Source organism: Amblyomma americanum, chromosome 1 (assembly GCF_052857255.1).
Source record: "Amblyomma americanum isolate KBUSLIRL-KWMA chromosome 1, ASM5285725v1, whole genome shotgun sequence".
Lineage (NCBI taxonomy): Eukaryota > Metazoa > Arthropoda > Arachnida > Ixodida > Ixodidae > Amblyomma > Amblyomma americanum.
Genome location: NC_135497.1, coordinates 295,399,178 through 295,417,880, shown reverse-complemented (window position 1 = coordinate 295,417,880; position 18,703 = coordinate 295,399,178). Strand labels below are relative to the sequence as shown.

Here is an 18,703-nt window from a genome sequence, read left to right as displayed (position 1 = left end):
ATCGGTCAGCAGAATTATTTTATACCACTTTGTTAGCGGTACTTACCTGAATCGATCAGAAAAAGTAAGATATCCGCATCGTCTGCAGCAACACCAAAACAAAATAAGCCGCTCTCTCAGCAATTGCACCAGTGGCGCCATCTCGTGCATCAGCCATTGAGAATCAGCAAAGAAAAATTGGATTGGGGGGGGGGGGGGGGGGGGGGGGGGTGCAAGAGGTTAAGGTGTTAAAAAAGTCAAATTTACTGCAGTTTTGCCCAAACCAAACTAAGTTGTAATAAAGCAGTTCAAACAGTCCTCAAACCTCTCTCCCCCACCCTACTTTGTCAAATTTCCACGGCCAACAAATGAGATTGCACCACCAGTGCAATCGCTGAAAGAGCAGTTTGTTTGTTTCGTTATTACTACAGGTGATGAAAATATCAGACTTCTGATCGATTCAGGTAAGTGCCCCTAACAAAGTGGTATAAAACAATTCTGCCAACCAAATGCTATTTCTGTGCAAAATTTGAGCTTGAACAATTCACCGGTTTAGCTGAGAGAAGCACTCTACGGTACACATATAATTGTGGAACAGTCTGTATACATGGATCACCACGTGGTATTCGCCTAAAGGTGTTAAATAATTCCCATTTATTTTCTTTTTTAACATATTTTGGTTTCGGTTTCAACAACCGAGTGATGGCGTCAAAGGTCAGTATAGATCCCATGAGGAATGAAAAAAAACTACAATGTAATCGTTGTTTTAATTAACTACAATGCTAAAGCCAGCCTGCCTCAAGCAAACAACAAAAAACTTGTTGGGCATGTTGATTTCTGTATCCCATGGTAACAGTGTGACAAACGGAGCAGAGAATGAAAGACACAATACAGTGCGCTATGTCCTATCTGTCGTGCCGTAACCATGCTGTACTGCCTCAAAAGCTGGAATCAACGAATATAAAGAAGCAGCGATTACAGTCAAGCCCACTTATAATGAACCGGATGCCTGCATGGATTGAGTTTGTTGTACCCGAAGTTCGTAGTAAGTGGACTTCCCATATTATACCCAAAGCTATAAAGTCATAAAAAAAAAGAGGTTTAAACTTAAAAAGTGCGCTATGTGCATCTGCTTTTTCAAAGCAGGCCCTATCAAGGTGCTTTCAAAGTTTTCTAGGGCGGTCATGTGCTCCCCATAATCTGCTTGACGCAATATAACTAATTGTGGCTGAAGCATTCATGGCATCTGGTAGTAGGTCGGCCACCTCGTCACCGCCTTCATGAGATTCCTGGCAGTCTGGTAGTGCTCGTACTTTGCGTACAATAACTTCATCAGTTCGTGGTGGCTCAATGGTTTGGTTTATGGGGGTTTGTCCCAAAGCAACTAAGGCTATGAGAGACGCCGTAGTGAAGGGCTCGGGAAATTTTGACCACCTGGGGTTCTTTAACGTGCACTGACATCGCACAGTACATGGGCCTCTAGAATTTCGCCTCCATCGAAATTCGACCGCCGCGGCCGGGATCGAACCCGCGTCTTTCGGGCCAGCAGCAGAGCGCCATAACCACTCAGGCACCGCGGCAGCTTGGTGGCTCAATGATCTTGGCATCATCACCCACACCAATGAAGCCATGCCCACTGCCCAACAGTGCATTATCAGTGTTGGGAATGGCCACAACCTATTGGAGCAGGCTTTATAGAAGGTGAAAATTCAATTTAAGCAGCTTCTTTGTGTTTTGTAGCAGGAATCCGATGCAAAGAAACAAGACACAAATGCGAATATAAACGGTTTTCAACTGACTAGCGGTACAATTTAAAAAATGACAACCTGCAGCACGAAGATTTGTATGGTGCAGGGTTGTAGGCAGCGGTCTTGGTCAGGTCTGCATATTTTTTTAAGTGCACCCAAATTGATTCAATGTTTAACAAAGAAAAATGAGCAAAATTATGTGCGGTTTAAATTAGTGCAAATATTTCTTTGCAAAAGCTGATGACAATGCTGAGAAACATTGATTTTAGTTGTTTTCCTCAATACCACTTTAGACTGATTTCTTTTTTAAAACTTGAAGCTTGCAAGATTTAAAAATTGGAAAGTAACTGTGCTCCTGCATCGCGATATTAAAACTCACTCTAACTGAACAAACTTTGTTAAGGAAAAGTTAGAATGAATAAACAGGTCACCGGTCACAACGATCGTTCTGGGATGAGCGCAAAAACTTTGCTTCGTTAGAGTCTTATGACACTGTAGAAGGAGCGTGACTACACTGTTGCCATTTCATGGCATAGCACGGGTTTCTTGCAGTCCAACATGGTCACATCTCTTAGGACGGAGCATTTTATCGTGCAGTCCTCATGTCAAGAAGCAACTTTCCTACACTGATGCTTCCCTCGCGCTTCGCCACTTCCTCTACTCTACAAGTGTTTGCAACGAAGAAACTCAGTTTAGGCTTCCTTGTAGCGTAACTATAATCAAAGCTCATATAGTGGACAACGTCTGGCAATAAAATAAGCTCGAGACCACGCATGAACAATGGGGTAACTGTATGCCAACCCACGGAGAATGCCACCCTATCACTGGAAGTGGCTAAATTTAGCTAACTCCTATTTACACAAACCAACTTTCTATCCTGAAAGGTCGCATGAATGTGGTACTGCTGTACAAATAAACAGGAAGCTCGGATGTTAATGGCACTGATACAGAGAGCGCGAACGGGTTCTGTGGAATCGAGCTATCAACGGAGTTCATCCAAAACCTTTCTGCAGCCTTACATATCTTATGGGACATGTGAAGGTGCTGCGCAAAAAACTCAATAAAGCAAGCAAAGCTCAAATTTTGTGCTACTTGAGCCTCTTAAAAGCATTTTTTTTTTCTTTGTACGAGCAATTGCAGTGTTCGTTTGAGATAGTGTTGCAGAGCTGTTGAAGGAGGTGTGTAAAACATGCACACACCATGTACTAACCGAAGGCAGTAATAGGCTGGAAAGAAAATGGTATGAGGTTTGATTCCTTGCATCATCCTTCTCATCACAAATAGGGATAAAGAGAGTTGTGCCCTGCAGGTGTGCATGGGGGGCGGGGGGGGGGGGGGGGGCACAAATTTTGTCCCATAGTGTTTCCTGGTCTTCAGAAGACAACTAAGAACCTTGTTCCCCACCCCCTATGGAGAGACCTTTGCATGCCTATGCTCTGCATATTAAGTGACAGCCTCAGCCTCTTTGCATTTGATGCAGCTTTTGGCCTCTGGTATAGTATTTTGGCGCAGCCTTGGCACAATTCATCCAGAACCACCAATTTGTAGCAGCATGTAGCAGGTTTAAGGCACAATTTGTGCAGCATTCCCCCCACTGCATTAATGTCCACAAAAATCCCCACAAAAATCATCTCATCACGTGGGATGAAGCCCATGCAGTGATGAAGCTATCGCAAGCACGTGTAGAATGTGTCAACTACACAGGCTGTCTAAGTGCTGTCTACTCGCGGTGGCTGCGCAGAATGTGAACAGCCGATTGGGGACAGTAAGGCATGCCACAAGACTGCTATTCAAACTTCTCTAATCGCTGCTATTGACTGATGACCAATCATGTGCAGAAGTTTCGCTTTCAACTCCAGCCCTGTGTTGTGCCCACCTTGCTTCTTTCTCTTCAGACACTTGCTCAGCCGGCAAACCCTTACGCAGTGATCAGTGTTGTATCCCTTTAAGCCCGCTGAATCCTGTTGGCACACGCTTGGCCAGCGAGTTTCCATTGTTTGAATGCTGCCTTTTGTTGCTTTTTTGGGTCTGGGTCATGCTCTTCAGTTTCCACAGTCACGGGAAGTGAGTGTTTTTAGACTACGAGGTCAAGTTCATGGCACTTCCTTGTTCATTCCAACCAAGCCACACGGCCACAGTCATTTGTTGTATCCGAGATGAGGTGCCATTCCCCTAACACATCTTTTGATGGTAGCACTGCCTTCGTTCGTAATAAGTGAGCGTTCGTTATAAATGCGGCCGGAACAAGTGGGCTCGACTGTATATTGCAGCTTTTTCATGCCTCACCCCACCTATATTGAGCTTTGCTATCATAGCCATCGTTTGGCTGCTGGAACCCAAACCAACACAGGTGAAAGAAAAAATTCAACTGCAACTAAAGAAATCCAAGAAATTCTACGAACGCCACATGGTGATACATGTATAGCAATGTGTTATGCACCAACACAAAGAAGAAAACATGTGACCAAAATTTGGAGTCCATACTCCTTTAACAAAATTAACTAGCTGCTGTCAGGATACCAGCAATACTATATTACAGCTTGTACATGTGATGCTAGATCAGGAGCAGGGCCACATCCTTTTACAGTTACCTAATAAAAAAATAACTAGAAATATATAGTCACAATATGCCAAACAAGACAGATTTAAAGCAACACAATGTAAGCAATGCAACCATACCAGTAGCATCATCAGTTCTGTTTACAAACGTGCTACGTAGTCAGTCATACAAGCCTGTTCGGCACCCAGTGTTTGTGGGGAAAAAAACCCCGACTTCAAACAGGACAAAGACTGCTCGTCCTGTGCAGTCCTCGTCTTCGTCCTGTTTGAAGTTTTTCCCCACAAGTATGTTCGACCAACTGGCCCAAAACCTACCTTTGTTGCACCCAGTGTTGTTTAGCATGTTGTACCAACAACAAAGAGCACAAAATGGTTGACAAAGTGGCCCTTCTTACAAAGGCTCACTCCAGCATTATATGTTCAAGCTTATTTTCACTCTAAAAATGCTCAAAATTTCTTCTAAGAGCGGTCTAGGAGATTACCTGCAGTGAGATGACATCAGCTGCGTAGTGCCGAATCTCATCCATGATCCCTTTTCGGCGGTACTCCCAGCTAAGTGCCCAGGTAGGACAGTACCCATAGACCTGCCTAGTGGCATACTTGTCGCACAACACATTGTAACACATCACGGTGAGTACAGCTGCAAAAAATAAAACATTTTGGCATCATTATATATGTGCCTTCAGCAGCCAGATAGGTATTGCTACATACTGGGCGATTTTTTTTAAATACTTATATTTTTATTTTAAGAATAGCAAGAGACGTCGGTGCAGTCTGTGCAAGTGGACTGTACAGCAAGGCGGACATTATGTACGTGACAGAGCTCAGTAATTAGGCAATTAACTATATCTATTTTGTGAAGTTTTTATTATAAACTTCAGAGGCGCCAGATTAAATTGCAAAACTGAAGGCCAAACACACTGAAGGCAAGCCCAGTTTTTAAATCTTCTTAATGGGCAATGTGGTTTGAATGTCAAATATAGGCATTTGAAAGTTTGTTGAGTTGGCTTTTCTGCACTGCATAATTATAAACTGACGTCACTGCGCATGGTATCGTGGCCGAACTCAAGTTAACTGCTCCCACATCAGCAAATAAACGAGGTTGGTATTTGACGCATAACAAAGGTGAGCAATGCCATTTTATAAATATGGAATGTCAGGAAGCCAACTCAACAAGCTTTCAAATGCACATTTTTGAGGCTTTATATTTTGAACCACACTGCAGATTAAGAAAATACAAATTCAGGGCTCACCTTAGATGTTGATGGCCTTCAATTTCGCAGTATAACCTTGCCCCCCAAAACCAAAACCAAAAATAAGAAAGATGACTAGGTAATTTACGTTAAACTTGCAATTATTGATCCGTAGCAGGTATAGAATGTCTGCCTTGCTGTAAAGTCCACTTGCAGAGATTGCGCCGATATCTTGCTTGGTTTTTAAAACAAAAATCTGTAATAAACATTAAAGAAAAAAAATCGCCCTGCATATACGGTTATGGGTACTCAATTATTTGATACACTAATGAAATAATGAATTTGTGTTCAATTTTTTGGTTTGCTTTATTTTTAAGAACAAAAAGAAAAGAAGGAAGGGCCTACACCCCATTTCAATTACTTGAATCTAAATACTTTTGCTTCTTTCATTTCTGTTTCAGGTAATGAGGGAGCAATCACTCATTGGCTTGGCATCCACCCAAGCACAGCCATATGGCTACAAAAGAAAGCTACTTTCTCAGAAACTTCGTCTTGGTCTGAGGTTTGAACACAGGACCACCGCTTCACAGGAGCACTTTTCTACCAACTGAGCCAACCGGGACAGCTAGCAGATCATAGGGCGAGTGCGAATTAATCAATAACTCTTCAGTGGGAACAGTGTTGGTCTATGGGAATCCTCCAAGGTGAAGTAATTTGTAATAAGGGAGTCATTACTCCCTTATTACAAGTTTTCTACTCCACCTTGGGGGATTCTCCTAAACATTAGACCAACTCTGTTTCAAGTGTTTAATTGCATTCTGGAGTATGTTTCCATTTAATCTTGCACATCTTTTAATGAAAACCTGTTTTTGTGCTTGTGTTCCCTTTGAGATCCTTTAATATGTGAACTCAGAACTATGGCTTAGCATCAAGGCAACACATATAGACACTGGCCCTTGAACGCTGCACTGCAAACGAAAACAAAGTACAGTAGAGCCTCATTTATACATTCCAGGTTTATACAGTTTACCGGTTCACATGCTCAAAATTAAGAACATTTTAAAAATCCACAGAGTTACACTATTTTTTCCGGTTAATATATTCCCAGATCACCTGGCTATCATGTTTTAAAAAATTTAATAAATTCCGGTCATATAATACCGTTTAGTGGCAAATCGCACATTGCAAACGTATGAGTGGACTAAATCTGAGGGCATGCCACATGAAGAGCTAGAATGCAATGAAGGTCACCAAACATGGCGGATTCTCTGCAGTGCCTAGGTGCTAAGAGGCGAAAACTGCGCTAACATACAAGCGAGGGCCATTCTCGCGGGGATGCGACATGAAGAGGAGGAATGCAGTGGCTCCTTTGCAGTGCCTAATGTCAAAGGAGTGAAGCCATCTGAGCGGGCCAGGTCTGGGGAATGCAGCATGACGATCAAAAACACAAATGGTCACATGCCGCACAGCTTCCCCGCAGTGCATAGGTGCAAGGGGGTGAAGCATCCAGAAACAACTGGGAAGAGATACCGGCTACTATTGCCAGTGTCGTCGATAGACGAAGCGTTGCTAAGTATTTTTTCCACACTAACGATGACGCAAATGCGGACTGAATTCTGCGAGCACTAGGAACGGAGGTCTTGAGAGACCTTTGGCCCATAACGCTAATCGACATTTTTATGAAGTGAAATTGTCAATAAATGCCTTCGTACCTCATTCAACAGTTACATTATTCAAAATTAGTTAGGATCACAAGCTTTCCCGGATAGTACTTCTCTAAACGAGGTTCTACTGTACGACACTATGCATTGGCATGCACAGCAGTAAATGCAGCAACAGTCTAGTGTGTGCAAATGATCTGCCATTCAGGTAGACTTCTCACCTGGTAGTTCTATTCTTGATAAAAAGTGCAAATAAAAATACCAACATAAAAAAGACACATGCGAAAACTAGCAAGTGGAAAAATGCGCTGCAACAAACGTGAGAAGAAACAACACAATGAACTGCTCCATCACAGTAAGAAACAACCATTAAAGTGATGTTATAAGAAGCATACCAATCCCTTTGCTGTTTGAAACAAAGTGATTATGTAAGAAATCCCACTTCACTGAGCCTGTACTTGCATCAATCAAACCAATTATTGCCCAGCTAACCATGCTGCTTTAATTATTGCATTTGCAGTAAGAAACAACCATTAAAGTGATGTTATAAGAAGCATACCAATCCCTTTGCTGTTTGAAACAAAGTGATTATGTAAGAAATCCCACTTCACTAAGCCTGTACTTGCATCAGTCAAACCAATTATTGCCCAGCTAACCATGCTGCTTTAATTATTGCATTTGCAAATTCTTTATATGGATGCCAACGTGCAATTGATAAGCGATACTAAAGTCATGCATATGCATCCCTTACAAAGCAGCTTGACTGCCTCGCAGTTATTTGGAACTTGCATTTTCCTTCATGTTGCTTCATGCTACTTTTTACTGTGGCAAAAAACAAGTTCAGCTGCTAGCTAGTGCATTTTTTTCTTTTTCTGATGCATTTTTCACATTTTTCTCGTGACATGGAGTCAACTACACCCAATTTGCAGCTTTATGAATTTTACTTACACATGATATAACCACTGAACTTGAATGGCTAACAGTGAAATCTATGACCTCTTTAGAGCTCCCTGAACCAGGGAGTGTTAAACATGCGGACAACACGTCTCAAGTAGCACTGTTCCACATCAAAAGAGAGTGAGAAATAATGGAAGGGAGGACCAAGGGTTCCACGTGCTCCAGTGAAGCCGATCACTAATTTTAAACATAGGGTTTTTGAGGTAAAGAGAAGCTTTCCGTGGCAAGGTAATATCAGTGTTGGTGGACAGCGAAAAACAGGGGAATCATGTTAACTAGTAAAGCGATTAACTAAATTCAAACAGCTAATTTTTTAACTATTACCCATAGGCACCTGATTGCAATTAGCAATTTGTAGCCAGCCAGCCTTTAGTATTAGCCATATAAGTTTTTAAAATTTCGAAAATGTGATTACTCTTGACGCTGTGGCTCAACTAATTTTGGCTACATCGTGCCAAAATACACGCACTTTTGAGAAGCATGCAGGCAATGTAACCCCTCCAGTGCAAGTAACTAGTTGAAATAGCCAAATTATGCTGAGCCAGAGTACAGAGTAAGTGCGTGCCTGTGCATGTGGATTTGGTGTTAAGACAAAGCTCGATTTTACCCGATTCTTGCACCCCGAACGTATTTCTTAAATATCGGGTTCATACCGATTTCTACCAACAAAAAATTAACTTTAGAGAATGCAGTCGTCCAGTGCACAAAGAGCGATGTTTTCAGTTAAACGATAACCTAACCTCCTTTTAACGCCTGTTATTTATGACATAGCTTAATTTGAGGATAGTGTAGAAAAAAGCATGTTCGAGAAGCGAGAGCCCAAGGTGTGGATCATTGTTTCAAGTGTTACCCGAGTTAATGCTGTCTTACTGTAAGGCTCTTGTGTGTTTAAAATGGCCGCCATGATGTTCAGTTACTGAATATCGCAGCATACAAACAAGAAAGGGCAGGTATTCATACACGGAAGTGCTGTGCAGGAGATAGCAATTGTATGCAAAAAAGTAATCGCAATCACTGAGGAAAAAAAATCCGATTTAGTAAGCAGTAAGCAGTACTGCCCGATTTCTGCCTGCAATTTCTCAGTAAGATAAAATATGAAAAAAAGGAAGGGCCTCTATAATACTGTGAACAGAATTTTAGCCACTTAGATTAAATAAAGCATGCAATCAGTACTGATTCACTGACCTTAGTACTTAACAAAAGAAGATACTGTGATGTTTCTTCAAGTCACAGAAGGCATGCACATGGTGTGCCACAAAAGGAAGGCCCCTTCCTTAGCCTCCCCCGAAAAATGCACCATTCTGAATCACAATACTCACTTGAAGGCTGAGATCGTGTAGGATTGCCAACATGCACCCATGGCCGCTGTGGCGGATGAGTTGTGCCGACTGCAAAGAAAACAACACATCAGTTACTCATTGTGCATTCAGAAATGTGTGATGCAGGGCTGACAGCTGAACACACCCAATACACCAGAAGGAATAACTCGATGCTACAGGTTTTTGAAGCGAAAACTTCATTATGTTAGGTAAAGCCACTCTTCACGTGGCACTACATTTGAGCTTCTTTGACCTTGAACCGAGGAGAAACCACGTGATAGCTGTAATGCCACTCAGCCGCCGCCGAAACTGAGCACTCAGAGAGGCAGTTGACATTTATTGTTTTCACCAACGTTCTAGACTCCCATGACTTTGAGGAAAGGAAGGGTGCATAACTTGCTCCCTGGATCAGTGTACCACTCAATCTCCCTTTGAGGTACCTGGTGGTGGTGAGAGAGAGAGAGACGTGGGCTGCATGCATTATCCCTGACAACATTGTGGCAGACACGTGGCACTGCAGCAATAGGCCGCAGCGTTCATTGGGTGACCAACCTCTCGCGATCAACGTTAACTGCCACCTGCCAGGGTGACAGGGTGGGCCGCGTTGCTTATCCAGTGTGTGGAACGCACTCAAGGTTATAGATGATAAGACGCGTCTACTTGCCCAATACACCACAGCTTTCGCTCTCTAACCAGGTTCAGCGGTAGTTAAACCGCAGCTAATTTTTTTTCATAGCTTTGGACCAGTTGTGGCTGTTAAGGCTTCCAAAAATAAGATAAACACAAGAGGGCAGGCTTAAAGCCTCAGTATAATTTTTGATATTCTTTCTCAAGCAATGTTAACGTAGCAGTGAGTGGTGCTCTACATTCTAGTGAAGGCTCATCTTTGCTTCCAGATAAAAGCTGGCTACATGGGATGTTCTGCATGCTCCACATGGGAAGGTGCAGACCTAGATTATGTACTGCATCTAAACATATTAAATATGATGGTCTTGCTGAACCGTAAACTACACATCTGTAATCTAAACAAGAGCATATCAGAAAATGACAAATATGTAGAAGGCATCTGCTATCAGATCCCCAACATTCCACAAGAGCACTTAAAGGGTGGTCAGAGCTCATGAAGCTTAGACCTAATTACAGCTGCTACAATCCTGTATTTCCTCCTATGAAGTACAGGTTCATTTACATACTGCCGCGAATATTTGCAGTGTTTCTTCGTTTTTCAAATCTGCCGCCACACCACTTTATCGCTTTGTTTGCGAAGCAAGACGAGACTAGATTTATCTCGACTGATCACAGCCAGGCAGAGCTGATTCTACGTTGTTCCAGAATGTTCTAGTAACTTTGCACGCGTTATCTCGAAAGTTCACTATCAACTTTAAATTGAGCACGGCCGACAGCAGCGGGCATTCTGTTCGACGACCGCCGAGCACGCTTGTCGCTTCGCCGTCGCCGAGTGATTCAGTCCATTTTGGGTGCAAGTCAGGCCAATAAGCAGTTCTCTTTTAGAAGACCTTTTGTCCGTCTTCATCGCTGCTTCGACTACCGTCACCACTACGTGACAGTACGATGCACGAGTGCCTCCAACTGCATTCCAAAAAATTTGTGCTCATGTTTTAGCGGCAGTGTAAATAGAGTGAATTCCTTGTCTAAGCAGCAACAGAACAGCCACTGATTTTTGAGTGAAAAAATTAAACCCACTCCTATCTACCCATGTTACTCATTTATCTACTGTCAGCTGTATTTGTCTCTCGCATGTTGGTACACTAGAGGAAGTGCACGCAATTTGGTTCCGTTTATGGGGGTTTAACGTCCGAAAGCGACTCGGGCTATGAACGACGCCGTAGTGAAGTGCTCCAGGAATTTCGACCACCTGGGGTTCTTTAACGTGCACTGACATCGCACAGTACACGGGCCTCTAGAATTTCACCTCCATCGAAATTCAACCACCGCGGTTGGGATCGAACCCGTGTCTTTCGGGCCAGCAGGCGAGCGCCATAACCATCAGCCACCGCGGCGGCTACACGCAATTTGGATTCATTAACATAGACCTAATACATAACAGAATTTGGAATTATTTTCACTACTTAATTATTATGACGAAGACTGTAGTGTTTAAAACACACGCTTGAGAACTTTCCTCAGGGGTGTAAATACACCTCTAAAAGAAGATCCTTGAAAGGGTTGAACCCCGCCATACATGAACTGAACAGGAAATATTTTCAGGTAGTTCAAGAGCACCTGCCGCAGATGTATAGATCTGCTAGGATGCCACAGCGTGGTATCAATTCATATGAGCTCAAGGCAAGTCCGTTGTGCATGCTAGCAAATGAGTCCGGGGGCTGGGCCCGCTGCTGGAATGACCGTTCATGGAACCTAGGCATTGAGGAATCTGCGTGCGCACCCCAGCATTATTTTCCAAGCGCATCTCACAAAACTGTGCAAGCGTCTCGGACTGTATTAATGCGATAGAGTTAAGGAGTTCGTGTGGCAGAAAATCCGGTGTCATTGGCGTCTTTGGCCATGAGCAAAAAATGGCGCATCCCGGTGGACACCTGAACCGCGCCGTAAGGGAAGGGATTTTCCTTCCCTTACGGGGCGGTACGGTGTCCAGCGAGAATTGTGAGACAGGCGTCATTTCCTTTCCTTAAAATCCCGGTTTCGGTGTCCACCGAGATATGCGAGACAGGCGTCCTTTCCTTGAATTGTCCAATGGGTTGTCCAATGGGCCACACGGGCGTTGGCGTTCGTTCCGTGGACTCCTTGGCAGCGCTGCAACACGCTGTCGCGTCTCACTCTTCGCGGGAGTCAGTCTGACCGCGGCAGGCCAAGAAACAACACGATGCAAAGACGACGCGTTTCGACGCCCAGGCCGCACGCTTGCGCTGCGCTAGTTAGGGCGAGCGAGTGGTTCACCTTTGTGGGGCATCCCCTGCCTACCCGAAGCTCTAGGGCCTCAAAGGGATAATCGATTCGCAATTGCGACATGTTGGGCTCGCGTCGCACGTGGCGACGAACGGCGCAGCGGTTTGGCAGGCAGGCCTAATGACAGCTGCCCCGTTCCCGCATTTCCTCGTACACGATGCACGAGTGCGTCCGACTGCAGAGCTATGGCAAGAGTTAGCCGCGTGGTCGCTTGAACCCGCCCGTTGCCGAGCGGAAGCTTCTATCCCAGAGCCGTCGTCAGCAAATCGTAGCTCAAGCAACTACCGAACGCAAACTACTACAAGCCACGTAGCCGCAACCCGGCAGCAATCGGGCGCTACGCGACCCTAGCTCGGGAGCTACACCGCGGCGTGATGCTGGTTTCACTCACCCCGACGACGAGACTTCAGCGCTGCGATGGCGGCTAAAGAAGGACCGCTTCGAACGCACCTCGCCGCCCTGAGACGTTCTTTTACACGGAGGTCACCACCAGAGCACAGACGCTGCATGGTGGCTCTTGTCTGATCGTGCAAGACAATGAACTCTCACACCAAGCCCGTGCTCGAATCAAGCGACATCTCCGCGCCTCTGATTGGACGCTGGGCACTGGTTGCCAACGCAACCACGTTGGTGAAACGGCATTCGCAGATGCAGTGCCCGACGTCAGGTTCTCGTGCATGGAACGTTGCGGTAACGCGCAGGAACACGCGGGCCTCGTGGCATGCACAGCAGGCGATGTGCACGCGCGACCTGGCCGTGCACTCGAGTTTTCGTGGCATCGCATTCTTCAGACAGGCTGATCTTAATCAAATGTGTACACGGTATTCAAGAAGCGCTCGCTGACCACAGGGCTGGCGCGGACGTTACAGAGGCGAGTCGACAGCGCACAGTGTTCGAGTGGCACAACCACTGGAAGCATCCCATGCAGAAGGCGCACGAGCGCATGCTAGCCGACGTAGTCGTCCGCCGGTCGCTACTTTTTAATAATAATAATTGGTTTTTGTGGAAAGGAAATCTGTCTCATATATCGGCGGATACCTGAACCGCGCCGTAAGGGAAGTGATAAAGGAGGGACTGAAAGAAGAAAGGAAAGAAGAGGTGCCGTAGTGGAGGGCTCTGGAATAATTTCGACCACCTGGGGATCTGTCTTCACATATCGTTGGACACCTGAACCGCGCCGTAAGGGAAGTGTAAAGGAGGGACTGAAAGAAGAAAGGAAAGAAGAGGTGCCGTAGTGGAGGGCTCTGGAATAATTTCGACCACCTGGGGATCTGTCTTCACATATCGTTCGACACCTGAACCGTGCCGTAAGGGAAGTGATAAAGGGACTGAAAGAAGAAAGGAAAGAAGAGGTGCCGTAGTGGAGGGCTCTGGAATAATTTCGACCACCTGGGGATCTGTCTTCACATATCGTTGGACACCTGAACCGCGCCGTAAGGGAAGGGTAAAGGAGGGACTGAAAGAAGGAAAGAGAGAGGTGCCGTAGTGGAGGGCTCAAGAATTATTTCGAACACCTGGGGATCTGTCTTCACATATCGTTGGACACCTGAACCGCGCCGTAAGGGAAGGGTAAAGGAGGGACTGAAAGAAGAAAGGAAAGAAGAGGTGCCGTAGTGGAGGGCTCTGGAATAATTTCGACCACCTGGGGATCTGTCTTCACATATCGTTCGACACCTGAACCGCGCCGTAAGGGAAGTGATAAAGGGACTGAAAGAAGAAAGGAAAGAAGAGGCGCCGTAGTGGAGGGCTCTGGAATAATTTCGACCACCTGGGGATCTGTCTTCACATATCGTTGGACACCTGAACCGCGCCTTAAGGGAAGTGATAAAGGAGGGACTGAAAGAAGAAAGGAAAGAAGAGGTGCCGTACTGGAGGAATCCGGATTAATTTCGACCACCTGGGGATCTTTAACATGCACTGACATCGCACAGCACACGGGCGCCTTAGCGTTTTTTATGGTCATGCCTTTTCACGCCATCAATAAATGTGGGGGCGTAGAGAGCCCTCAAACAACCCGGCCCTACGCAGCCAGCCATCGCTCCGACTGCTGCACTGTCGGCTCTTTAGCTAGCCCGCTTCTACTGCAGTACGTGGGACACTGGCCTTTCCTCATTAGCCTGGTGCGCGAAAGAAAGGGTCGTTGTGTACATCAAACCAGCTACACCTCCCCACGCATAACGAATGCACATTTTCGACACTCTGAAAGCTTCTTATCGCAAGTATACTATAGTGCGGAAGCACTACTCCAGACGTGTACCAGCTCCGAGCAAGAATCTTGTGCTGTCTTGTCCAGTGCTCAGAACTAACCCTAGCTTACTCGGGAAAGCTCGGCTCAGATCGGAGGAGCGTCACGCAAGCCAATGGGAAGCAGGTATAGTTGATTGGGCGTACGCACATAGCCAGCCCACCTCAGCTTGGACCCACTTCACTTCCCCCGAATCAAAGGAAGCCACCTGAAGATTCCGGGCATCCGCTCTAAGCGCACCACCCCAGCCTGCGCTCTACAACAAGAGGCAGCCTAGCTCATCACAGAGGAATTCTCGAGCCGCACAATACTATACACTGACGGCTCTGCTATTCGAGAATCGAGCCCCGCTGCAGCGGTTTGTGCTGCTCCTTCCCTCGGCAGCACAAGACAAAGCCGCTTACCTTTTGCAGTATCCTCTACCCTAGCAGAGCTCGCTGCTCCACATTTAGCGGCTGAACTACTTCTAGAAATGCCAGAACTCACTCGAGTTGCAGTACTCAAGGGTAGCGCTTATGCTACTGAACAAGACGCACCTCAATCTACCAGTTCTCCGCACCTTGGAAGGAAAGCTCCGCCGCATCCAAAACAACGGCTGCGATATCATTTTCCAATGGCTTTCATCCCATACAGGAATGCACGGAAATGAGCGCGCAGACGAGCTCGCCAAACAGGCTCACGATGCCAACACGCCAGTCACAGAAGCTGTGACCCGCGACGATGTAGCTCGTGAAAACATCCAACAGTTCAGAAACACCCGGACACCCGCGTCGCAACTGGGAGATCACCAAAGCTCCTACGCATTCGTGATTACAGTCTTACTGACCGCTCTACACTCCTGCGAATGCGCATAGGCTGGGCATGGACTGCCGAGCGAATGCATAGACTTTGCGGTGATCCCTCACCTCACTGCAAAGACTGCGGTGCTATCGAGACGCTCGAACACCTACTCTGCCACAGTCCCACACTTGAAAGGCAGAGACCCCAAGACTCGCTATAGGAAGCATGGACTCCCATGCGACACGAAAGATCACATTCTCTTTCCTTCTGGCCCGCGCGAAACAACGCGACGCGCCTTTAGCTCCTTGCTTCGTTTCGTTGAAGCCACCAAACTCCTCGAGAGGTTTTAACAATCGGCCCCTGCTACTGCAGGCGCTTTCATCTTGACTTCCACTTGCCTTAAATCCCCTCTACCCCAAAGCGGCGCAACGACCATTTCCTCGCTCGGAGAGAGATCACCGCACTCGCCGTCTCCCCATTTCCTTCTTCAACAAGAATATCGCATCTCTCTCTCTCTCTCGTTCCGTAGGGTGCCTCAGGGGCGCGTGTAAACAGTAGCGCCATCTAGTGACAAGATGTCAAAGCGCATCAACGCTGGGTTGAAATTTTCATCCATAATTACTAATAACGAGGGTGGGTGCACTGCGAGCCTTTTAAAAAGAAAGCTTTACTACAGCCAGCGAGCCATTTCGACTCGTCGCGCACTTCAGCCGTATGCTCGTGGCCTGACCTTGAGCCGCCGTTGCCTAGCAACGCTGTAGCCGCGCTCCAACAGTTGCAGATGTGCTATATATATATATATATATATATATATATATATATATATATATATATATATATATATATATATATATATATATATATATATCCCCTCTACCCCAGCGGAACACATCTGGTGGAGCAAGCGGTCCTTGGACCCAAGATATCAAACTTATTTTTGGAATATGGCGGAGTGCTAGACGCACTCTGGCACCGGTCGGCCCGGTATTGCACTGCCTCCGGGATCGGCCCGGGGCCTATGGGCCTATTAGCGTGCGGCGCCTTATCTTTCTATATTTGCTCTCCTATCCTTTAACTCTCCTACTTTCAGCACGCGGCAGCGAGCGTGGCTCGGCTTGAGCAAGTAGGCAGGCCCGTGCACTTTCCTTTTCCTTCTTCCTCTCAGCAACATCATTCAGTCAGTCAGTGTATTGTAGTCGTTACTGGGAGCGCGAAAGAGACGCAACAACGACAGAACGAAGCGAGGAAGAGACAACGCGCTCAAGAGACGCCAGAAGAACGCGCCGCAAGACTCGAGAAGCGTCGCAACGAATATGCGGCTAGAAGTGCCACGTCCCGTAGCGATTCTTCAACTGCGGGAGAGACCGCTTTGAGTTCTCGAGAGCGTCGGATTGAGACGCAGCGTAGACGACGTGCCGAGGAAACGAAGCTTTCGTAATTGAACCAGGGTTAACCAGAGCTAAACCACAGGCAATTTTTTTTTGTTCCAAGAAAAACTGCACATGGAAAATGTAACTGCCTAAAAGCTAGAGTATTGCTTCGCCAGGTGTCGTTGCTACGAGGAAAAAAAAAACTGCATTTAGTTGGGCCTAAAGGGTGGTTCACTTGCAAGCTACTGAGCGATTGAGCGGCGCCTCGCAGCGAAAATTTCCAACTTGTTGGAACCTCGCCACTCATCGCAGAGACGACTGCCGCCCAGGATTCGCTAGCATTTTCTCTTGTATGTGAAACAGGCATAATAGAGCTTGAAAATCGCCAAACATCGGGCTTGACGAATTTCAGGGGCTAGTTACCGCTTATAGAGACCGCCGTCCTTCACTGGCGTGCCACCGGCACCGATAGCTTCAAGCACCACAGCGATACTGACTGTCGAGCACTTTCGGGCTCTTAACCACCTTGAATGGAACACCTGGGCTGACCTCTGCAAATGTAGCACGAGCCCCGTGAAAGGTCCTCCGTGCCTGTTTCCCGCAACCGACGTCCTTCAGCGCTTCTCCAAGCGCGACCTCCGGCAGTGTTATCTACCAACCCTGTTTGTTAGCACCATTGATTTCGACTGAGCATGAATGCACTTGCACGAGTTCGCGCGGCTTAGGCAGAGTGTTACACGGTTTGCTTTCGAGCTGCATCGTGGTCTTTGAGAGGCGACGACGAGGGGGCCTACTTTATAGATTTAGTTTGAGAAGAGCAAGAAGTGCTGCTTTAAACAGCCCGAAAAACCAACCATGTGGCCTGGAGATTTCTGATCAAGGGTGCACTGAAATAACTTTACATAGTTACTTTCGCTTAGTTCATTTTTTGTCTTGCGGAAGGGGTAGGGACAGCCAGGGACGGCGCCAGCATATTCGTTACAGTGTGGTGGTGTCGAGGAGACAGGGCGGGGGTAGGAAGTAAATCTCTTGACAGGCGCAATTGCTCCTCGCGAAGATGAAATAGAACAAAATGCGGCGACAAGAGCTTCACGTAATCGCTTAAAATCCAGAGCTGAACACAGGGACTGAAGCGTTTATGACACTTTTTAGTGAACAAAACCGGCTCTCCGACCAGGGCTTGCCGGGGAGAATAGACGTGGCCGTCAGCTGACGGCTCTTCACACGTACCCACTCGATATTCTGTGAAGAAGAGAGGGCGGTCTTACGTGTCCTCTCTTCCGTCCCTCGTCCGTTTTTTGCGCCGACTTGTTCACAACACCAGCTTGCTCTCCACACGATATTTGCGCGGCACTACGGAAGCAGCATTGAAGGCGGCGCGGCCGCTACGTCTCCCGACGCCGCTCAATCGAGGTGTGGATGCGGCACAGACATTACTGAATAAGCGTGGACCAGACGGGCGCCGTGGATGCTATGCATATATAGACGCGCAAAGCAGCTCGCAATGGGAGGCGACGCCCAATCGACAACGTGTAAAAATATTCGTACACGCCATTTGGCGAGGCACTAGTCAAGCCGCGCCGAAAAGTTACGGTTTTCCTGCTGCCAACTTCGCGACCAATAGCAGACAGAAACAAAAGTCCAACAGGACGCGTCCTTTCGAGCGCATTTCGGCAGCGTCGCCGTCCCTATTTCCGCGCAGGAAGCGAACGCCACACGAGGAGGCGCCAAACGCGGAGACATCGCAGCGATCTCGAGTCGCCAGGCGGCGATTCCCCGCAATCGGGTCAGAGGCGCCGTTATCGCGGGTCGGCTCTCCCGGCCGAGACACGGAAGGCCGACACGGAAGCCCGCGCACGACGCGGCGCGCTGCGCGTGCGCGGCCGGGCGTACGTGAAGCACGCGCTGGAAACTTGACACGGATCGCGTATGCAAATGAGGCCGCTTGCACACACGGCACGGAA

At 46.9% G+C, this 18,703-nt stretch overlaps 1 protein-coding gene across 4 annotated transcripts in view; it reads right to left on the bottom strand.

Moving 5' to 3' along the window:
- twin (CCR4-NOT transcription complex subunit 6-like twin) overlaps positions 1–18,703 on the bottom strand; it is a 137,511-nt gene that overhangs the window by 22,045 nt on the left and 96,763 nt on the right. For all 4 annotated transcript variants that reach the window (XM_077649558.1, XM_077649559.1, XM_077649557.1 and 1 more), the window contains 2 exons: positions 9,417–9,485; positions 4,769–4,926 (listed from right to left, as the gene is read on the bottom strand). In XM_077649558.1, coding sequence (XP_077505684.1) covers positions 4,769–4,926; positions 9,417–9,485 — 227 coding nt within the window. The remainder of the gene's footprint in view (positions 1–4,768; positions 4,927–9,416; positions 9,486–18,703) is intronic.